We start from the raw sequence: 24054 nt of genomic DNA, 5'->3' as shown, positions 1-24054 counted from the left end.
TGTGATTTTGCCAGTATGTAGTTTAATAATCTCAAAGCATTAGATTATTGCATAACTTTCTCAGGGTCATAAAAGTGCCAGCACAGCTGTAATAAGTGGCCTTTGAGGTAGCTGTATCATTGTTAGTAGTGAAAACATGTGCATGTCACTGTTGTTTGGGTACCTTAGGCATGGAACAACTTAATTGATAGGGTCTTCATGTACAGCTATGGATGATCTGTGCCTGCCTGCAGAAGAGCTTTCTGTAGAATGAAACAAAACAGAGTGGTAGACTGGAATAGTTACAAGAAGAGAAATGTAACAGGAGAGGCCTATAACTCCTGTACCATTACTAAGTGTTGCTTAACAGCTGTTAGTTTTAGCTTACCCTGTAGTCACTGATGATGTTACAGTTCCTCTTCAAATAATAGCAATAGCTCTGTGCTGTTTCAACTAGAATTCTTTTGAAAGCAGGTGGTGGGGTTGAGGAAGGCTGTATTCTTTGCTTTTCATGCTCACCTGCGTGCAACTTAGAGACACTTCTGAAATAGCTGTAGCGCAGGACCGTTTTACCTGAGCTATCATAAAAGCATTCCTTTAAACACAACAGTCTCTCCTAGTTTAGGAGGCCAAGCAGCTCTTGTTCATGTTGGATGGACAGGAATGCTTGAGCCAGATCTTGCCAGGAGTGCTGATACTTCTCAGGTACGTTGTGCCAACTGCACTCCCTGTGTTTTGGTTAAATCTCAGTGATTAATGTTTGCTTAGTGACTATACTAATAAAGTACCACTGACTGGAGCAAGGTACTGTGATAGATGAGGGATTATTTTCTCTTCTTGCTCTAATAAGAATCAGGACACTGCCTCAGGCTGGTTAGGGTGGGTAAGAGCAGGTCTTTTGGAGGGGGAGGAGGGCTGGGGATTTTTTCCTCTGATGTACTAGAAGAGCACTTATCTCCTGATGGTGGTATCACATCCCCTCTGACTCCTTGAGTTTTGCCCAATTGCAAAAACAAATGTAATAAGCAAGTGGAAATGCAGGTAAATTAAATTCTGTGTTCTTGTTTTGGTAGTGAACCACAGCGTTGTTAGTCTCTACTGCAAGTTGGATTGCAGGTTTTGCTTCGGCATTGTGATGAAAGTAGTTACAACTTCGTGCCTGTTGTTGGTAGACTGTTGTACATCTTAGCACAGTCTGTAAAAGGACATTAATAAACTTGGCAGTTTTCCTTCACTTAAATCTAGCTTTTCTATGTAAGGTGAAGTTTGAAGTTGCTTTTGTTACTGCATTGCAGTCATGGACAGGCCCTGTCCTGGGGGTGATTTTTTTTATATCTTGGCATGGCAATCTTATAATGGGAAATTTTCAACTTCAAAATCGGGCTGAATTGTTTCCTAGTTTTTACTGTTGCTGCACACTGTGCCTACAACGTGATCTGCAAGCTGACAGTTTGAGTGCAGTTTTCCAACTTTTTGCTAAAACCTGCATTAACTGATCAAACTTAGTTGAGATTAAAGACAAAAACCTTAAAATACTATCTAAGGTGAGCAAGGGACAAGAATACTTTCTAAGCTTCAGCATAGACAGGCCTGCTGTATTTGTTATTTGTAAACAACTGGAAGTTTTCAGAAGTACTTCCATACATTGGTTCTGAAGGCTTGAGTTGTACTGGAGAATGACTGGGTCTCTTTATCAAAATGTTTTCTGCAACCTGAACTTCTTGAGATGCTCTGGAGGAAAGCTAGAAGTAGCTTTCCTTGGTTTTGGAAGGTTGTTCTTGACATGGAGAATATTATCTTATCCTGTAGCTGATTTTGAGGTTGTAGTGCTGTGTAGGGAGTTGACTTACATGAATACATTTGTGATATTGGGATTTGTATCTGAAACACCAGGACAAGCAGATGAGCAAGTCTGAAATATGTGTGAAAACACTGCTCAGTTTGATGTCTGCTATTTCAGTTAGCTGCAAAGAAATGACTGATATGAAATGAGTGGTGTCTGTTAGGACAAAGATGATAAGTCATTTCTGGCAGCAAATTAATACATAATAGGGACTAATGTTCAAAGAGCATTGCTAGCTAACTTGTCTGACCTTAACTTCTGTTTATTTCTGAAATAAATATATTTTGTGTAGTGTTAATTTCCAGGAAAGCAAGATTTTATGCACTTGCTAAGCATGCTTTTTGAAACACATTCAATATAATATAAAAGTCAGATGGACTCAGAAGGCATTTAAATGCAGAAGCTGATCCTCTGCCCATTTAAGAAACTTGGAATGAAATATGAGGAATTTAAAGATCTGTCTTTCCTCCTCCACTATTAATTCTTATTTGACTGAATTTATTTCCGAAGACTTGAAGGTAACACCCATTGTATTCTGTAGATGTACAAATGAGTTACTGGGAGATGATCTAGGGTATAAACTAATGCTAGGCAAGTAACTACCTGTTTGTGTTTAACTGGAGTTCTCACTCTGCAGCAAAGGAGCTTACTCTCCCCCACTGCATTTGGGAGGGAGCATACATATGCCTCTGTAGTGCCATAGGTGGTAAATTGACTTAACTGCCATAGCAGGTTGTTTATGCACTTGCATATCCTAAAGCTGTCTAGTTAGTTTGCCTGGAGTCTATCACTGAGAATTCCAGTTGCTCCGTGGGGTTGTTACCCCTTGAGGCAACAAGACTAGTTTGTATAGATAGTAGACTTTTGTGCTATGATCCATGAAGCTAAGTAAGTTCTTCTCCCTTTATCATTAACTAAACAGAAAAAATAGCTGTGCTAATTTTATAATGGTTAGTATATGGCTCCTCTTTAAGGTTGGAAAAACTTTAAAGCAGAATGTTTGACACCAAAGATAGCATTACTGAGCCACGTAGCATCCAAGGCAGTCTGACAAAACTTACCTGAGTGAATGCAGATAAGCTGGGTATTGGAATTCCTGTTTGATGAACTCATGAGCTGGGCTAATAGGAAATCAAATACAGTGTGAAAGAGAAGTCCATTTGGGCCACTGCAGAAATGATTTATGAAAGACCAACTTCTTTTTAAAGAATCATCCTGCTCTTCTGTACACTGAAGGAATAGGTAAGAGAACTCTCCAAGCTGTAAGACTGCACAAAGTACCTTTTGGGAAGGGACTCAGCTTACAGCTCAGTTATTTACCTCTATTTACAGCTTGTGTATGGTACGAGGGATATTCTGATATGCTTTTGCTAGGAGGGGAGGTCTCATGTAAAATTTTTCTTGTTCCAGATATATTTCCAGCTTTATTTTCAGTGTAGACAATGAGCAAATGACTGATTGCCTTTTCAGCCCTACATACCAACGATTTCTGCATGGCAATGCGGGGTTTGTGTGCTACTGCAAGTCTTGGCAGGTTTCTCTTAAAGGGCTGGAATAGAAGCCAAAACCTGGAAGGCAGTGGAGTGGACTTGAACTAATAAAATGTTGTACAGATTACAGACATGGAGTGTAGAATATTTCCAGTAAATTGGTGTTTGAGAGTAGAACATAATTTGCTCTTATGCAGTTGTTGCTCAAGTGAGATCAGAATCAGATTCCAGTCTGTAGTTAGTGTCAAATCGTGATACATTCCCCTTCCTGCCATTGCCTTAGAAATAGTCATGTTGAATTGACAAGTTGTTACTGGTCTCAGTAAAATATTTGAAATGTCTTTTGAGCAGTGTGTTGTATAATGATTCCAGGACAACAAGGCTTTCTTTTTAATCTTGAATTGAAGATCATAGAAACCTGTGTCAACTGCTTGTACTGACGTGTTAGGACAAGTTCTTGTATGTTGTGCATACTTGGAAAAGTTGTTCTCACCTCTTATCTTCTCAAACAGGGTGGTGCTGCTGAGTGGAAGAATAAGTGCTGTTATTTTAACTGTCTCTGTAAGCCCAATCCTATGATACTACTGCCTGCAAACTTGCATGCTATGTCTTATTCCCCTCCCCTCTCAACCCCTTCTGCATTTTCAGCTCATCAGGTAAATGTAAGAAAGGGTCTTCTGGCTTTTACTTGTGGCTGTTCGTTTATCTTGGACTGTGTAGTGTGATCTACTTGGGGAAACATAAACAATTGGGAAATGAAAGGTACCATCTGTCCATTCTCTGCCTAATATGGAAACCATCACAGTACTGATTTCAGGGGAGGAACAGTCACTTGAAGTGCTTGAACTGCTAGGCATGGAGGCAGAAGCTTGGCTTCCTTTAACGTACTGCTTAGAATGGTAGTGAAAATGCTGTAGAAAATTAGGTTAAGGTTCTTGATATAACCAGATCACTTTCTTACAAGAAGTCATCTTGCTTTTAAGAGAAATAACTTCTTAAATACTTTGTAATTCTGCACTAATACTAAGGAATCGTTCTTATTTGTGACAGCAGTGTGATTCTAAACATGGCCTTAAAGCTGCCTGCAAGGCAGTTATCACTTATCTTCTAAGCAACGAAGTCTTAAACTTGCCATGGGGATAAGGGAAGGAATGCAGTACAAAATACTTAAAAGGAAATCTTTCTAAATGCTAGTATGTCAGACTTCTTAGTATAGAGATTGTTTGCAAAAGTGCAGTAAGTAATGCTTTTGGGGGTTGGGGCACAGAACTAGGGTGTTTTCTAGAGCTAACAGTACTGTAGAAGTAGCTACTGAAAACTTACCGCATGTTATGCTCTGAGATGTTGAAGGTTAAAAAAATTTAAAAAATAAAATAATGGTGGTAGGAGCATTAAGAAGTGCAACTTCTATTAAGCTTAATTTTTTCAATGGAAAAATGAACATGCTGTCGACTGGGAACATTTAGATAGAATTAAATACTTGTGGAACCTTCAGATGCTACTAGGAATTCTGCTTGTTTGAAGAGACCCTTAAAATGCAATCGGGTGCTTTTAAAGAGGTTGGAAGTTGGCTTGTGATAGACTGAATGTTATTCTTAGAGTCTCAGTGTAAGTAGTTTGTCGCAGACATATCACTGTCATTAATCAAATATCAAACTGAACTGTTCTGTAGTCTAAACTGTTGTTGACTACTTATTTCTGTAGTGCATTAGAACTGACTAGATTAAGCTTTTGTGAGCTTTAGAGTGGCACACTGCTGCCTATCCCTGTTTGGGTTCATCTGCTAAACCTAGACTTCTCTCCCCAGTGTTTGGTCTCTATACACTGTATGGAAAGATTTTATGGATCCACAGAATGAGGACTATAAATATGATCTACAAAGGCTAAACTGTTGGTTGGAGGGGGGTGTTACAGGTACAGTCTTCAGACAGTTCTATTTGCCGCCTCTTTCTCCACCCAAGTGAGACATGGATATTAAACCATTTGTAGCCTAAATGTATGGCATGGCATGGCATGCTTGTCCTGTAGAAAATAGTTAGGTTGGCTAGGTGTTGTTCAGACTAGTCCGAGAACTTGATGTAAAGAGAAGCAGCAATCAGCTCCCCTTCTGTGTTTGTTCCCTTCAGGAGGATGGTATAGCTTGCCTTATGTCTGGGATTACTCTCTTCTTTTTGCCCTCAATGCTATACTCACCACTAGGCTTGACTGGCCAGCAGCTATGGCATTTGCTGTCCTGTTGTTAAGATTCTTGTTTTCCTAGAAGTGGCTCAGGTTTCTGTGGTAACAAGTGTCATGAATGATGTTAAAGAAGCTTAGGTAAGTAGGTAAGTCTTGAGCCCTTTGAACTGATACAAAGGTGCTTGTTGCGTGGAACTGAGCTACTAAAGTTAAGTGTGTTACGATGTCCTTGTGACAGCTGGTGATTTTGAAATCAAAATTCTTCTAATCTACTCTTCAGTAGACATCTCTTAGTGAGTACAGTATATTCAGTAGGAATGTTTAAGGGAATGCTCCTCTAGTACAGGAAGGACTATGCCAAGCTCAAGGTCTTCCCACCAGTTACATATCCTAGCCTACGTTGTTATGGGCGAAAAGGAAACTAGTGTTATCTTCCATTTACAAAGGAAGGAAACCTTGTTGTGAAGTGAAGGTTAACAAATGTGTTGGCTAGCCCAGTCTAAATCTGAACTCTTTCAGATCTAGACAAATCCTTGGCAGCACGCAGTCCGATCCAGTTACAGCCCAGTTGTCTACCCATCTTTGCAGTGTTATCACATATCGCTAAGTCAGTCTCCACATGAACACGCTTCTTAACTGTACTTGTGAGTTCTGAGAGTCTGAAGAAGTGTTCCAGCTTGACTTGGTTGTAGTCAGAAAGCTGAACTTTTCTTTTGGCACCAGTGCCCAGTCAAGCAGCTTGCGCCTCTCCCTCAGTTGTGCTGGTGCAGCTGTTTTGGAGGCTCTAGAGTGCACAACACATCACCTTGTGTTTGTTGAAGATAAGTTGGTGCCTGGACCTGGGACAGTAGTACCAACACACAGGGCAGCAGTCCTGTACTATTCAGCAGTACAGCTAAACCAACCCTATGCCAAACAGATGAAGCTGCGTAGCTGTGCTTTCTGTCTTCACCTCTAGTGCTCATTGGACTCTTATTGAGGTGATACAGTTTGTAGAAAACTGTTTGTATTGGATTGCTTTTTTCTACTAGTTTTGTTTAGCTGACTTGACTCTCAGCAGCATTGGATATGTGGCAAAATTAGCAGGAAAGGCTAGGGAAAGAGTGGGAGAGCCCTTGTGTGAGTGGGTGGATAAGTCTCAGCTTTGCTACTGAAACAGGCTTGAAGAGGCAACAGGGGAGAGAGGAGGAGGCAGTTACTGGCACTGTCCTGTTGGCAGAATAAATGTACTTTGAGCTGTTGCCGTAGCAAGGGACTTCTGTGCAGCAACAACAGTGATGCCTGGCAGAGACTCAGGAGTTGTGGAGAGTAGGTGTGGGGCTCTGAAGTACATGCACATGGTTAGGTGTGGTATTGATTATTATGGGTTAATTGCAGGAAAGTGGTATGGCAGCCCAGGACTCTTTCTCTACGTGCTTGACAGCAGGGACTGTGATGAAAACTACTTTTGTCATAGTTATGTGGGAAAAATCTCTCCTTCCAGTGGAGATGAAGTGAACACATGCAAAATGTGTCTCGGTTTGGTTTTGTGGTTTTTGTGTGGTGTGGTTTCTTGTTTGTCTTTTTTTTGTTTTCAGTTCTCTCTAAATGTGACTGGTGTGGGGCTTTTCCTGTTTTGATACACGTTGTTGATCTGGGCATTAATTGTGTTGGCACATGTTGTGTTTCCCCCATCGGACTTCCCTTTCATCTGGTGGGTGTGTTAGTGATGCTACCGGAACAGTTGAGAAGGGAGGGAAAGGAGGAATTGGAAGTGTCTGAAGGTAGTTACTGTGTCAGTTTTGCTAGCTACATGATCTGGAGAAGGCAGTTTCATATCATAAACACAGCCTCTCCCTGTACTGCTTTCTTTGAAATATTTTTTCAAAATTTTTCTTTGAAATCTTTGAAATATTATTTGAAATAAAGTGTAGAACTTTTTATTAAAACAGAGTTATGGAGTTCAGTGCTGGAAAAGCTGGATGCGAGGCTCTCTTAGCTGCAGGAACCTAAAGGGAGGTAGGAATCTTAGTGTAAATTGGAGTTTTACACTCAGAAGCTTCGGATTGTTAGAAGCATGGTTTGATCAAAAAGGGAAAATCAAAGCTTCTTCAGCTTGTTGTTTCCTTAAACTTGTTGGTGTTCCTGACTGATGGCTTGTTTATCCTGGAAAGGAGTATGAAAGATGGCCCTTCGGCATACCGCCCTGTACAGCAAAAATGAGCGCTTGCTTTGCTTGCTGCTGAGCTCCTCTGTGGCCATGGTACAGATGCAGCTGGGTGACTAAACCTGTTCTGGCTGCTAATGTAAAGATCAAGCATGGGGTAATTACAGTTGGCGTCTCACCTTATTCTTTTCTCCCTATCCTTCTCACTCAAAATCTTGGTTTGTGTTAGCTGATTATTTAAATTTTCAGCTGCTGACATGAGGAATACATACAAGGGACATAAAATGTGGTTATGATCTAAACCAATTAGAGAATACTGACTGAATCTTCTTGGTTGAGCAACAACCTTAAATCAAATCACTCTGAAATACAAGCAGAAGTCTGTCTAGTTTAAATCTGGGTGGCCCGCAAGGATCCAGTTAGCCTGCAGTGTTCCGTAGAGCTTTCACTTGCCATTTCCAGAGTCCGTGGTGAACTAGGGCATTGTCAGATCCATGTATTCTCATTCCCATCCTCAAGAACTTGGGGGATGGGTAGGAAAGGGGAGAAAAGGTGAGGAAGAGGCCTTTTTAGTGCTTTCATCTGCCTTAGTATTCTAAAGCAGCATTCTTTGAGGGGGCTGGAAAAGTACTGGTAAACCTTACTGTGGGTAGAGATCCTGTTAGGTCCTTCAGTGAGTATGCCAATAATAGCTGTGGTTTTTAGACAGAGTGGGGGGATGAGAAGCATATTTTGTCACTATCCCTACCCTCCAGGTTTTTCCTTGTAGCTATGGAGGCACATCTTTCTTACTAAGGTCATGATGTGCTTTCAGGAAAGCAATCCTTTTATTTATATATATAATTGTTTTTTGCTACTTACCAGGTTGTGTCAGGGTTTGTGCTGCTTCTGCCATAGTCTCTGCTTATTGGTATTCTTACTTGTATGTATTTGCTGAAAATACCAGAATTTGAGGGTTGACATTTTTTTCTGCACCTCTTCATTATAATGAAGTCTCCCTCTAGCTTCTCTGTCCCCTTAAATGGAAAATGCAAAATGCCAGCTTATCAGTATTTTGCATGGCTATGGGAGAGCTGTCTGCTCCTGCATGCATGCATGCAGACCATTGAACAGGGAAGCAATTTAAAGCACTTAGGAGTAGATGGCCTTTGTTTGATTAGTTATGATGTTTCATAGGTATCTAGGTCATCAGAATATCTTTTTTTTTCCCCTTCTCTGGCAGAATTGTAGCTTCAGGTACTTCCCACTTCTGCTCACAGTTTATGTAACAGTTCTAGATCTGTCCCTTAACATCTCATAGCCCTGAAGTAACAGAGTTAAATGCATCTTCCCCCATCCCCTACTCCTCTGTCAGTCTTATTGGATATCCAGACAAGCCTTTGGAACTTAGCTCATCAGTCCTATTTATAGCTGAAATATTCAAAACATTTAATTATTTCTGGCCTTAAAATGAGCTACTAGTCAGCAATAGGAAAGCAGTGATGCATTAAGGTCTGTGGCAGCCCCATAGCTTTCTTGTAGGTCTTGCTGTGAATTTATTGCATGGAGTAGGGTTGCTGGAGAAAGGGGAGGACAATTTTGTGACTTAAATCTAGTGTTTGGTCTTTTTTTCCAGTAGATGTGCCAGATTTTTTACCTTGTCCAAATAAGGTTTGAAGGTTAACCTATTTTTTTTTTTCTACTCTCTGGAACTCAGTTCACACATGCCTACACTTTCCTCAGTTCACTACGCCAAAACAAGAAACATTTAAACGGTTTGTCTCCTTTCTCTCTAAGGAAAATTTCCTAGGTGAAGCTCTGAGAGAATGCATTACATTTAAATGTGGTGCAGCAGTTTCCTCATGATGATTTATTTTAAGCTTTTGATTCAAGCTGTGAACTCCCTCAGGCCATGGAGGTAGAACAAGATTTCAAGCCAGATGGTTCGAGGTTAGTGTAGCCCACTTCACCTTGCTTTACAATTCAGGTGTGTGTGGGAACCTATCATGCATCCATATTGAACTACGAGGGGGAGACTTAGATTGCTTTTGTAGGGACACAAATGTGTGGTGTCTGTAAAGCACCAGGAAAAAGAGTTCGGGGATGCTGAGAGCTGAAGTATCTAGGGGTACCGGAAGTTTTGATTTAAAGTTGGACTTCTAGCAAAGTGCAGGTTTCTGTAAAAAAAAAAAAAAAAAAAAAAAAAAATACTAACACTATTAGCTTGAAGACATACAGAGTGAAGCCTTTGTAACTCGTGATAGAGAAAATGGAAGGAGTACTGATGAGAGGCATCTACACCAGTGAAAGTTACTACTTTAGCCTTTGTTCATAACCCAAGTCTTAAGCCACTAAAAAGCAAATGGGATTTAAATTTATTTTAATGTTTTGCTGCATCTGTGTGTAGTTGTCTCTTATTTTCATAGCATGCAGGCTGAGCTGACTGTTCTCACTGCAGAACAAATAGATCATCAGTTACTAGCTGTGTACTTGGGGGAAGCATGAATTAGCTTTTCATTTTACCTCATACTTCAAGAAACAGGTTATTTAGTTGAGTTTGTTCAGTTGAAATACTGTCTGTACATAAACAAGAAGCTACTGTTCTCAAAATCTGGCTTAGCATTTCAACAAATGGTGTTTGTTCTGGATACTTAGCTGATGAATGTCAATAGTAGTCCTGCTATGGTGGTTGCTGAGTGGAGTGAAGAGCTTATACGGAAACTGTGTAGTAGTATGTTCTCTTGGCTGTATTTGCTTTCGTTCGAGTCTGTCTGCTTCTGTGTCTCGCTGTACAGTATTGCTTCTCTTGTATCTCCTAGCCTGTTTGACCTGGGTTAGGAAGTGATTATGCACAGTCAGAACCGTGCGTTAGCTCATGTTGCTTGAATTGAGTGATTCAGGTTGGAAGAAGCCAAAATGGAGTAGGGGGTAATTAGCAAACAGCCATAGTAATAGGACTGAATGGATGGCAGACTTCAGGGGTTAGTGCAGTTGATGATCTTTTTGCCTCAGCTCCAGCCAGAGTGGTAGATGTGACTGTAGTCTGGAGGATGTTTGTTCAGTAGTACAGAAGCTTCAAAAGTCAGATGAACATATTGAAGAATTAAAACATAGCTATGGCTTTCTGGGCCTGCAACACTGCACTACAAGCTCTAGTGCCATGTGCTTTGACAGATGAGAGCTTTTCTGAATGTACTGAAAGCCTGAGGTCCGGTCTTCTGTGCATGTTGGGATTTCCAACAGCACTGAGACCAACCCTGTGAGTGAGTTGGGTTAATCTACCAGTCTGCCTACTCTGGTAGGAGGTGGCATTGCCTGGCTGTTCCACATGTCGTACAAGGAGCCATCAGCCATGCCTCTGAAACAACTGCTCTGAGTGTGAATGTATGGGCTGGGTGTGCTGGGTCTATAACCCCATTAATGGGACGGAACTGGAATTCTCAAAGTTTTTAAGAGTGCTATAAAAAAAACCAATAAAAACTACCTGAAACAACAAGTCTGTTGCTTTGGTTGCCTTTGTGGCAGTACTGAATTTGTTGTCATGGAGACCTATACAGGGAGGCTGCCATGAGCTTTGTAAGTCCAAGTTACTGTCCAGGTGGCTAGAAACACTTTGGTGTAGGGGTGGTTATTCTGTGAACTCCACTAGTTCTAAAGCTACTCCTCATCTGTTCCTGTACTTGATTTGCTGGGCCTGGACTATTGCAAGAACCTAGAGCAGTTTGTGGTCCCTAGACTGGGCTTTAGGACAAATCCACTTAAATTCTGAGTTTCAAGTTGTACGCTATGACCATGCTGGGGCAGGTGATGAAAGGGGTTGGGAAAGTAAGGAGTAGGGCTGCATGTTCTAAATTTCATGAATTCCTGGCCTGACTGGACAGCATGCTTATTTTATGAATTACTTACAGAACTTACTATAGTGCTTTTGCAGAAAACAGGGCTGTGAAGTGGGATTTCTTGTCCTGACCATTGTTTTGAGAGACTGCTCCGAAAGTAATTCTTGGAAGTAGAATGTGATCCCTCTGCCCAGGATGCCAAAATGTTCTAGAAAGGCTTCCGGAGTACTCCAGTGCTGTCTGAGACAGTGACTAGCCAGAGTAACAGGGTAAGCAGCCAGAAGGTAGTATAAAGGACCAAAAAGGTTGTGACGTCTGCCTAGGAGCATGTGACAGGTTAGCATATGCTGATTATGCTGCTGGAATGAGCAGTAGCACTTGTTCTACAGTTAACTTGCTTAACTTGTGCAATGTCTGTCCTGGTAATTGCTAGCTACTTCAGAATCTCTTGAAGGAAAGGGTTCTCTGCAATGAGCACGAAGTTATCAAACCAGCTCTTCTGGATGGATCAAGTTTCCTTCACGGCTGTCAATGCTGCATTTCTCCACCCTCTAAAGTGCTTGATTCATGGCAATGGTGGTCTTCTCTGTAGGTGGGTTGGGAGCTTTCAGATATATTAGGCTGGCTAGTCAACAAAACAAAAAAACCAAATCTTCCCCTGCCCCCCAAAAAACCCATACCACCAAACAAAACAAGACAAAAAAAACCCAACCCAAACCCAACAAAAAAACCAAATTGATGCTCTGGACTTGACTTTCCGATTTCTGCTGGTAAGTAAAATCTAATAGGAATTGAATAGTGCCTCAGATGAATCTTTTCTTCTGTCCCCTCTGAGCTAAGTGAGCTCCAAGGGTGGAGAATGCTATTAACAAGATGTTGCAAGCTTTTAATGGGCATATTGTGTGTAAGTTCTTGATAGTACTGTCTGCTTGTGATAGGGAGAATCTGCTTGTTTAGAAATAACTAATGATAAAAGACCACTCTAATTTTTTGGAAGGCCTCTTGGCTTGAAGAGGCTTTGGGTGGTTGTGCTTTGCACTGGCGGAAGGATGCTGCTCCAGCTCATGCTTTGAGGTCTGCTAAGGCCCTGACGACTTCCAAGTAGGAAATGATGGTTAATGCTGGGCTCAGGTGAATGAAGAGAAGTTGCAGATGTTGCTTCAGACTATTTTACAGTCTGTTAGTTTACAGAACTGATACCTTACTGCAGCTGAAGTATGCACTTAAATAAAAGAATATAAGGCTGTCTTAAGTAAAGTTAAACTTGTTGCCTGGGGAATACAGAGAAGCAGAGGCTTCAATACATTGTGTGAATATCTGTTTGCTAAAACACAAGTGTCTCTTCTTGGAGCTATCTAATCTTAATGCTTTTATCGATACAATTATTCCCTTTATGTTTCTAGGCTGTGATGCTGAAGGCTTTCTTTCTGGCTATCAAAATCTTTGTACCTCACCTGGGCTATCCTCCCAAGTTCTCTGGCACTGTTCATAAGTCTTTTGCTGAGGATGGTATCTAGGATGCAAAGTCTGGCAGGAGTGACTTGGCAGGCCCTGTGGGTATTGGCAGGGTTTCTGCCATGAATGAATTACTGTGGTGTGTTCCATGGTGCCTCATGACACATCCTGCAAGAGAATACTGCTTCTGGGCTGCTTCCGCAGGAAGCATGGGGGCCATGTATCGTACCTGCATGTAATGCATCAAGTAACTGGAGACGGCGGCTGCTTTGTCTTTGTTAAAGCAATGCTTGTAGTTATGCTTGCATTTACAAGTCCAGTGTACTTAAATTCATACAGTGATGTTCCCAGATAAGTAACTGCTAGGATGGTGTCTCGATCATGTTTGTGCACATGGGGTTCTGATAGAATATGGCAAAATGAAAATCTGGAGTTGGAGGTAATTCTGTAAGTGCAAAACCGCTTCCAGATGCTTGATAGGAAAAGTGGAATCACACCAGTTGGTAGAGTTTGTTTCTGCTGTGGGACAAACTTCAGTGTTGTGGTACTTGAACAATAGAGGAAACTTCATCTTGGACAGATCAGTTTGTCTAACTCAGTAACTCCTGAATTCTGGAAGCCAGGAAAAAAGGCTGTTGGTGCTATTGTGCTGTATGTCTGAAAGGCTGCGTTACCTTAATTTATCATTCATTAGTAACTTATATCTTATCGAAATTAAAGTTCTGTCGGCTACTGGTTGGTCCTGAAAGGGTATTGATTCTCAAATTGTGTATAAAATATTCTCTTAACTCTTTTTTGAAAGAGTTGGTACTTACTGTTATTAAATCTTGTCTAATAATATGTCATAGGAAGAGTATGAAGCCAGAAACTACTTCAATGTGGGTTTGTTTTTGTTCTTTTCTTATCCCAGAAGTGTTAGGCTGTGCACATGCTCAGGAGTTTTCCCTCTTGCCAAGTAGTGAATGGGCACTCTGAAGTCTCTGCTGTTTTGAGAATTGAAACAGGTTTAATGTGTTGGGGTTAGAGAGGAACTTAGTCTTCTGCTGGATGTATGCAATCCTGAGGTTACATACAAGATCAGTGGTCTTGCCTGTACAGGCTGGCAAGCCAAACTGACAAGAAATGTTGATTCTCCCCTGTCCTTACAACAGTATAGGAAGGTGGTGATCTAAAAACAGCCTCTTTTGGTCCTCTTTGGAGCCCATTTTAACCTAATTAATTTTTTCCAGATAAGAGAGAAAAGGCCCTTGATTTTTTTTAATGGAAGTTATACTTAGGAAGCCTTTAAAAGGGGTTTTGATGCTGAACACCAATTTTCTTTTGTGATTTCTTAAAACATAGGGAAGGCTGAAGATATGAAATGTAGACTGTATGCAAAGCTGATGAAAACGGACAGGGAACTGCTGTTTATCTCACTGTCTGCACATGTGCATTCCCAAGAACATCCCCCTTGCTGCTGGGAAAGAAAGCCTAGCTCAAGGCTTCACTTCAAAGAAATATCTAGTGCCCTAAGCTCTGACTAATGTGTTGTAATCTGTCAATTTGCAGGTAAGCATTATGAGGAAGAAGAGGAGGAGGATGCCCTACCTGACTCGGATGCCCTGCCAGATTCAGATGACGAGGTGGATTTGGATAAGCCACGCCCCATACAGATTGTTCTTGCTCATGAAGATGATCATAACTTTGAATTAGATGAAGAAGCGTTGGAAAAAATCTTGCTTCAGGAACACATCAAAGATCTTAACATAGTAGTTGTGTCTGTAGCAGGAGCTTTCCGCAAAGGAAAATCTTTTCTGCTGGACTTCATGCTTAGATACATGTATAACAGGGTGAGTAACTTGGATTTTCCGTGCAGGAGAAAAGTAGTTTGTATTAGTGATTTACCTCTGTATTTGTTAACTTGAGCACAAATACAGCAGGCCAAATTTTTCTTACTTATTGGGGGTGGGGAAGCCAGCTACTCTGTTTCTACTCTGAAAAAGTGTATCTAAGTGGCAGCTTTTCAATATAAATTTTCCTGCAGTTATCAAGGGAACTTATTGGTGCCCAGTGTAAGTGGGCATGAGGAGAACTTGAATGAGGGTGTGTGCTGGCCGCCTAGTTGAGCTTTGGGGGGAAGACCTCATCCAAGTGGTGGCTTGGAGGAACTGTGCTTTGATTTGGTCTCCTGAAATCATATTGTAGCACTAGCTTACCCTTTGTTGCAAAAAGAAGGGTTATCAGGTAGCTATTGGAGGACTAAATCTGTTTAAATCTGAGGTGTGGCAAACAGGAGAAAGTCTTGGGTTTGCTGCTAGGAATGTGTCTCTGAACATAATCCAGGAACTTATTTTAAAATCCTTTAAAGTCATTGGTTAATGGATACCTGATCCAAAACTTATTTTCTTAGTTTGTAGCTTTTGGCTGGTGTTGTCTTGGTCTACTATACTTTGCACTCTTGGCTGATATGGAGAAGGTGGGGTGGGGCCTCCTGTGGACATACACATATGCCTGTCACAGCTTGTGGTGTTTCTTTTAATCTGCATAGTGTATATCTACAATTTTAGTGTTTTGTTGCTTTTTGAAGCTCTTTAAAAAAAAAAACCAAAACCAAAACAAAAACCCCAACACAAAACCAAAACAGAACTGATTCCTTTTTTTCTGTCACTGTTCTTTGGAGCTGGAATTCATGGTAGCAGAAACTAACCATGACTGCCTCTATTTTACCTTTGAATCTATTTTACCTTTGTGCTAGCTGGCTTGAGGAGACAACATGAACCCTGCAGTTACAGGAAATAGAGGAATATTGTAGAGAAGCTGCCGGTAGTTGGCAGATGAAGACTTCTTTTACTCCCAGTAGTGCCTGCTATTGAATTCCTCTCACTGGTTTGCCAAGAGCTCTGGAAGAAAGACACTGAGGATATGGTAGGAGGAATACAGAGTAGCAAGCTGGTGCTCCCAACTTCTTAAGATTTTTAACCTAGGGAGGAATAAATGTTTCACTGACAGAGCTGTTCAGTGGGTGGCCCTTTGTGTGTGTATATAAACCATCTCTAGTGTCCTGTTTATACTCAAAATTAGAAAAACCCAGACAAAGCACAAACAAACAGAAAACCTGAACTCCCAAGCAGTGTAGCAATCTGAGCTAGAAGGTGACTGGTAGTGCTAGTTCCTTCCAAAAATAGAAGGGGTGGGCTTTAAGCAAATAACTTTCAGGTTGTGAAATAAAACAAAAGTTCATAAAGCAAAATGGATTGAAATGCTGTTTCAGCCTGTGTAATATCATGCCTCTCTGTTCCCTTTGTGCAACTGCTTTTTTCTATAGGTGTCCTTCAAAATACCATTTGTTTCACTTAAACTGAAGATGAAGGCAAACTTGGTCATCTACTGTAACAACTATCTCTTACCAAAATTGGAGAGGTCTTGCTTTCCATGTGCTGCTTTTGGCCAAGCGTTTGCATTCTGAATCAGTAATGCTTACAGGCCCTTAGCTGAGCTGATCAAACTCGATGCATCAGAAGAGGCTGCACTTTGCTGAATTGTTTTCCTGCCAGTTCAGTGACATTAACTGGCATTGCTGCTGCAAACTGATGGGAGTTGGGGATAAAAGTGCAATGCCTTCTCTTCTGAGCACTGCTGAATTGTATCAAGTCAAATGGTATCCACTATGCTAGTGCAAATTTCAGTACATGAGGGGAGGCTTTGCTGTAATTTTATAGTACTCTTTAGTCTGGTTGTTCTGTCTTCAGTCAGGCTTAATTACAAGTCTGTTTTCTGTGAATTAAATATTGGATCCTGCACAAAATACTAAAGGACCTGCATTCAGTTCATACACTAATCAAACAATTTTGGGATATCTTCCCCTGTGGATATTAACATGTGTGATGAAAAACTTGCCAAGATATTTCATAATCCATTTTCTTATGTTAACCAAGAGCTGGAGGCCATGTGAAAAGTTACCATTCTAAAAATCTCACTTGTGCCAGCTGAAGTCACAGGTAGGATTTTGGCATGGCTGAGATTGGTCCCTAACTTCAGGGAGGTGGGCGTCTCATTTCAAGCACTGATACATAATGCTATGATTACTTATTTGAAATGGAACAGAATAATCTGCCACAAAACAGCAGCAGTCTTGTTCTCAGCAAGCTGCTGCAAGGGACCTGTGATCTTTGTTGCAGTTTAAGCCTTATTAAGAGTTGGTGCAGTTAACACTAGTAAATTTAGATTTAAAAGCTTTTTTTACAAGGTTATGACCTTCTTAGCCTGTATTAATCTGCAAGGTGCACTGTGTACTAATGGTGCTATGCAAATAAAGCTGCATTGGTCCTTTCCTTAGTGTGGAATATATTTAGAGAGGTTATTTTTTAGGTGACTATAAAGGTGATAAAAATTGTAGTGCAACTCCTAGCTTGATTTCACATAGGAACAAAGACTTTTTTTTCCTCCCATCTCTTGAATATCTTTTAGCCAACTTAATGGTTGGAGACTGTTAAATACTGAGATTTAACTAAGGAAAGATGAAGGTAACAAGCTAGGAGTGCTTGAAACTGATGCAAAAGTCAGTCAGAGACAGGCTTAAGTGCATCACCCACAAGATGAAGCAGCTCCAGTTGAAGCTGTGCCAGTTAAGATGCCAGTCTCCTGTGACGTGAATCACATATGAAATCAAATGTAGTTGTAGCTATTGCTCATGGAGGGACTTGTTGAAAGATTTCTATAGTTTTGGTCTGAACTGGTACAAATAAGGATAGATTCTGGACCAAACTGGAAAGAAGCATTCTTGTATAAATTGCAGATGGAACATGTTGTTGAGTAACATAAAATTCTTCTGAAAAAGTGAAAAGCTACAGTCCATTGACGTATAACTGTGAAATATGATTCATTATTGCAAAACTGTATCCTGGAGTGTACTGAAGCCCAAAGCAGGCCTGGAGCTCTTACGTCTAGAGTGTTCAATGGATGTATAGGCATCTTCTGGGGTAAAAAAACTCCGGGGAAAACTGTTCAGGTTTCAGTCTCTCTGGTAGAGGAGTACCTGCATTAGAACACAAAAAAACTCCCCCAAACCAAAAAACAAAACCTCCACTTGAAACAACATCCCCCCAAAACAAAAAACCCAACCCAAACCCCCAACTAACCAACCAACCAAAAAAAAAAAACCCCAACCAGACAAAACAACAGAAAAACCACAAACCATAAAACCCCAAACAACCTACTTGCAAACAGCTGTGGTTCTCTTCACTTGGATACCTATGTTCATTTTTCTGAATTTTTGTCTGCTCATCTCATTTACTTTTGCTATGTCTGATCCAAATAGCAGAGCTGAATCATGTGCATGTAGCATTTGCAAGAGTGCTGGTGCAGTACTGCTTGACTCACTTTCCCTCTTAGTATGGTTTGCTCTGCATGCTGCTAGGCATGAGGAATGTGTGCAGGTGTTTTTTCCCATCCTGTTTGAGAAATAAGCAGTTTCACTTATTTGTAGTAACTATTTCTATTCTGTACAGCCCCTGCCTGGGTGCTCGTGCTGTTTTCTGAAATGTGAAGACACATGTTTTGAGCTCTTTTCTGAAAACTGACAGTGCAGAGTCAGCAAGGTAGATACCACAGCTTAGTGAACTGAGAAGTCTCCCCTTTGACTTGCTCAAAGGGCACATGCTTCTGGCTGGTAATCTTCTCTGGGCAGTAACAAGCAAATTCATTAAACACCTCTTTCTGTTCTGGCAGCGTGCTGTGGTCTAGCCTGTAAAATAAAGGGTTTTTTCTCTAAGCCCCCTCATCAGTTCAACTATTGTCTGCCTACCACTTGTCTCTTGTAGGATTTCACTGTATATAAATGTATCACAGTGAAACTTCCTCAGGGCTCCCGTTCATGCTCCTTACTTGCCCAGTACATAAACTATATTTCCGGGTTAAATGTGCTCTTGTAATGGCTGGATTCTTCTGTGTGAGCCACTGTTCTATGGATTGTCTGTCCTTGAGGACCAAAGACCATGTTACAGTCCCATCAGCCAGAAATGTTAGCTGCAAACTGTACTTGACTCTCTAATAGCCTTCGCCAAAGTGGGCAAAGTGCCAATAAAATTTTAATATGGATGGATTGATTTACATGTATCACTCTCAGTGTGACCTTTTCTTTTAAATCTAGATCACTTAGGAAAAGTATTTTGTAACTGAAAAGTATAGATTGTAGATCTGGTTCTTGCCTATTCTCTTTGGCTTCTGCAAGCTGGTGTTGGGAGTCTTGTGCTGGTCTCTTAGTGCAGGGGCTTAGATGCTTAGCTAGTTTCAGCAGTTGACCTGTTTGAGGGGGAAAGGAGAGGAGTAAGTCAAGATTTGTGTGGGGTTTTTTGTTGTTGTTGATTTGTTTTTTGTTTTTGTGGTGTGTTTTTGTTAGTTTATTTTTGTTCCTTGCAGAGGTTTGGCTGTTCCTCTAGTTAAAATATATGCTATTTACAACTTCGTCTGAACTGAGTTCTCTCAACTGTGAGAGGAGAGCAGGAGTGTGAAGTGGAATCAATTGACAAAACTGAGCTGTTCTCATTAGCTCTGAGTGCTTGAGATTGAAAGCTGTGCACATGTACTCTCTAGTGGCTGAAGAGTTGTGCAACCACTGAAATACAGTAGACTTGAATATTTCTTTGTGGATGGTTCTTGAAACACAGCGGAGTAGCGTTGTGTTTTAATATTTTGTGTAGTGTTGTCAAATGGCTGCGAGGAAAATGAGAGAACAAGGAGGAAGTCTGCTAAAATGTAGTATGTTTAAAACGGACAACCTTCTCCTTGGTTTAAATAAGTTTATCCTCTTGTTTTGTAGACTTCTCCTTGCTGGATAGGTGGAAACACTGAGCCATTGACTGGGTTTACATGGAGAGGTGGATGTGAACGGGAAACCACTGGTATCCAGATTTGGAGTGAAGTGTTTGTAATTGATAAACCCAATGGAACAAAGGTAAGTGCTTGACTTAAATAGGTGTATGTAAGGGTTTCTGCCATGGGTTTCATGGAGGCAGTTCAAACATCAGTTGCTTTCCTTTGCATTCAGTAGCTGCATAACATATTTGGAAACCTTGTATCAGTACAAATGTTAATTTTCCTGCTGAGCTGTATGATTCAAACTCCAGCAATAGTCCCATTCTGAGAGTAGTTTGTTTTGGCAGTCTACTCTGTCCAGGGGGATGGGCAAGCTATCCTGTGGATGTTGTAAAACTGTAGTGGCTATAAATACTATATATAGACAAATACTGTGATAGGAACAGCTCTGTAACAAACACTGGTTTTTTTTTGAGAAGTGAGATGTGAAATGTAATGCACAGCTATAAGTACTGGAAACAGCTTCAGTGTCTGGGAGCTGGTCCTTCCATATAGTTTAACATGTAGTCTGTAAAAAGGACTCAGTGCAATAAAAGGCACTAACTCTTATTTTAATCAAAGCTGATGCACCTTTTTTACCTCTAAGTCAGTTTAACTAGAAGTTTGGTTGTAGATGTTTATATTCATGCTGAAACAAGGTGTTAATGTTGCTAATAAATATTTACTCCACAATACTAGTTGTGTATCTTAAGCTATTTATGTTTTACTGAACCGTAAGGTCTTGGTTATTTAACTTTCATACCCTTTACATTTGCAAAAATTTACATCTGACAGCCAATTAATATGCAACGCTGATCTTAAACAGATAGTGGCTAGGGGTGTGCGGGAAACTTTATCAAATTTCATAGCTACCAATCAGTTCTCCGGCTAAAAAACAGTTAAGTTGCAAGGATCTGTTTGTGCTCTGGGGACAAATTACTCACTTGTTCTTGCTTATCAGCCATCCCTAGCTGAAAGAGAAGGGAATTGTAGTAGATCCCAAAGATGGGAATCTGACAAATTAACTTTTATCGTTAAGATCACTTCATTCCTTGTCATTCCAGCAGTCAGTATCAATTACCATGTTTTCTTCTGAAAATGATTATTTTAAGATAAATATATTTTTAAAAGTTACCATGTGTCTCTTAGATCTAATGAACTATGCTGCATTGTCAGCTGAGACTGAAGTTCTTCCAGTGAATAAGAGCTCTCTGTTACTTTGCACTGTACCCCAACTAGGCTGAGGAAGGCTATTTCTGTGGGAGAGGGTAACTAGTGTAGCAAGGCCAGGGTTTTAAGGTGGTGCTATGGCCCTCTAGTTGTTGGTTACTCAGCTGTAGGTAGATATATAGGCATGTGCACAAGAAGCTGACTGAGGTTTAATAAGTAGGTATAGGGGCAGAGACTTCCTCTACTTGAAACAGTATTTATCCCAATGGCCTGGAGTTTGAACGTGTTAACAATTTGTTTAACTATTGCTACTCTTCAAAACTCTCTAGGTTGCTGTACTACTCATGGATACCCAAGGTGCCTTTGATAGCCAATCAACTATCAAAGACTGTGCAACAGTTTTTGCTCTGAGCACCATGACGAGTTCTGTCCAGGTGAGAATACCTATGCTGGCAAATAATGGCAGCCATAGGAACCCTCTGTCCTGAAGATGCTAAGAATATCTCTCTAGCCATGCTTTGAAAGTTCACCTGCATATCTTCCTCCAACTATCATTTAAGCTTTCATACTTAATATCTTCTTTTCAGTGTAGTGTACCATGTAAGTTTCTCTGTGGAATCAGGATTATCCAAGGCTAAGCTGAGTTCAGTTGCTGACTGAACTGGGGAATCCCCCCACCCCACCCCCCCACCCCCCCAAAAAAAAAAAAAAAAAAAGATGTCAAAGTAGCAACCGCTTCTGTACTGATGTGTTACATAATCTTTTTTTAAAGACTTTAGATACAGTCTGGGGTGAAATTACACTGTGATCAGCTAAACTTAGAATTGCTGCTAACTGTTAAACTTCTGACAAATGCTCTTGTGCTATGCCCAAAACAACTTTTAAGCTTGTGGCTTAAATGCGCAAAAAGCGAGCAGGTTTTTGAGGGATAACAAGTTACCTTCTTCAGACATGCTACAACATGACAGAAACAGAAGTATGTAGAACACTACCTCTACACTGTGGAGTTGTTTTTAGTGGATTTGTTTGGCTGTTTTGTTGCTGTGGTTATGATAAGTAGTGGGTTACTGATGCATCTTTGAGTTTACTGCTGTTCAGTATTCATGCTATTGAAACAGTCACAAGCTCCCTGGATGAAATCAGATTTCTCTGGGAAGATTTGAAAGCAGAAAACCCCGGTGAACTAATTATCCAGTCATTTCTGTGCCAGAGACGCAGCTGATGGATCACTGAATCCTAGAGCACTTGGACTTGAGGATGTCAAACAGATGTACCCTTCTCAATCCTCCTGTCTCATACCTGTGTGGTGATTTGAAGCATTCAGCAGTCTTCTCTGATTCCTTTATAGCTTGCTTTCTTGGAAAGAAGCTGTTCTAAGAAGGAGTAGGATAGTCAGCAGTGGTTTTGTCCCTAGTGCTTTGTGTAAGGAAGTCACTTTTGTTTGAGATGCATTCTATGACAGCTTTCTAGTTTTGACTTTGGGGTAGTTAGACTTTTTTTGGAGGGAGTAAAAATACACAATATACCTAAAAGAGACTATGTGAATGTAAGATAATGTTTCATATTACACTGTAATTATTTTACTGTCTCTTGCAGGTATACAACTTGTCCCAGAATATTCAGGAAGATGACCTTCAACATTTGCAGGTAAGAATATGCTGAATTTTTATTAAGCTGCTTCTGAACTGATAGTCTCGACATTGTTCTTGAAGTTACTACTAATGCAACTGTGATCTGGGAGCTGCCTACTACTTCAAATAAAACACTGAAGCTGACCTGATGGCAAAACTAGTACTGCCTATAACAACATTATTTACATCAACTCCATGATGCTGTGTTGCTTCTGCTGTGCCAACGCAGAGGTAAAATAGTACAGGCTTCTAATCTGGCTATATCTTCTTAAAGTCTTTTCTTTCTATGGTAAGTTCTGAAATTCCCAAAAGGATGAGAAAGGGAAATGACTTATGGAAGTACTTAATGAGAAGATTCCAATGTTTCTCCTTTTTCCCTAAAATAGGAAAATGGATGGTATTTCATAACAAGTTTCTACAGAATTGCGGGAGCTTGGGTCAGTACAGAAAGAGTATCTTCTACCCAGAAGCATTCTCTAGTTCTTCAACTGAGAAACTTCAACAGAGTTTTATTTCTGCTTAGAAACAAAAGTAGGAAATAGTTGTTATCTCCTTACTGTGGGGTTTTCATCCTCTAATGGAACATTGTGGTCAAAGGCCACTGAATTCTGGCTCTATGGGAATGATGCAAGAACCTTATCTCCTTAACTTAAAACCTGTAGTTTTAAAGGCGAGCTTGTGTATTAACAAATGCCTGCCTGTGCTCAGGCCATGACCCTTGCCACAGCTTAAAACTATTTTACATGTCTTCTGATTGAAAGGACTTCTGTGTTGGTCAGTGCTGCAAAAGTCTGGCTGCCAGTGGCAGTAGAAGAGCACTAACTAAACATAGTCTTGTGATGCTGTTCTCAGTTAACAGAGTTGTATCACTGGGCCAACACTCCCCCACCCCCAAAAAAACCTAGCCAAGCACTGCAAATGAAAAAAGCCTTAGCTAGTTGTTTGAAAGCTAGGCTTTCTTCATTACTTTGGTCCTTTGACAGCCTCAGTGCAATCTGAATAGAGCAGTCTCTTTCTGTTATGCAGGAGGGTGAGATCTGAGGGAGGGATGGGAAAAGAAGAAACATAAGCAGTGGGTAGGGGACTCCCATGCATTTAAAACTGGGGCAAGGAATCGTGGGCTGAAGGAAGGAAATTCTGAATTTCTGTTATAACAGGACTTTCTGTTATTCTGGAATACTCTTAGTCTCTGGCTGCCTTTTCCAGGTAGCAGGGAAGTGAATGGTGTAGGGACTTAAGATCAAAGGAGCCAGTCTCATGTGGGTGCTTGGGCACTTCAGAGCTTCTTTAGGTCAGTTAGAAGAACATCTTTAGAAGTTAATTTTTGTTAAATTAGTCTTCTAAGTTCTCAGATGCTTTTACAATCAACATGAGGGAACTGTCCTTTTAGCCATGAAATTTATCTGAGATGTTCCAGTTTTATTGCAGTTGTCTGGTACTAGAAGATACTGGCGTGCTTCCTTCATCTCAACCTCCAAGACTGATAAGGGGGCTAGCATGGATCTGTGCTTGACAA

General features: G+C 40.7%; 1 protein-coding gene across 3 annotated transcripts in view; it reads left to right on the top strand.

Annotated features, from left to right (window-relative positions):
• The window catches only part of ATL2 (atlastin GTPase 2), a 38696-nt gene that overhangs the window by 1406 nt on the left and 13236 nt on the right, over positions 1–24054 (top strand). For 2 of the 3 annotated variants that reach the window (XM_064446592.1, XM_064446593.1), the window contains exons 2-5: positions 14455–14735; positions 19703–19837; positions 21237–21341; positions 22504–22554. In XM_064446592.1, coding sequence (XP_064302662.1) covers positions 14455–14735; positions 19703–19837; positions 21237–21341; positions 22504–22554 — 572 coding nt within the window. The remainder of the gene's footprint in view (positions 1–14454; positions 14736–19702; positions 19838–21236; positions 21342–22503; positions 22555–24054) is intronic. The other variant, XM_064446594.1, reaches the window with a different exon arrangement.

The sequence above is a fragment of the Phalacrocorax carbo genome, chromosome 3 (assembly GCF_963921805.1).
Source record: "Phalacrocorax carbo chromosome 3, bPhaCar2.1, whole genome shotgun sequence".
NCBI lineage: Eukaryota > Metazoa > Chordata > Aves > Suliformes > Phalacrocoracidae > Phalacrocorax > Phalacrocorax carbo.
The sequence above is the reverse complement of the archived record's forward strand: the minus strand, read 5'-3'. Positions and strand labels throughout refer to the sequence as shown.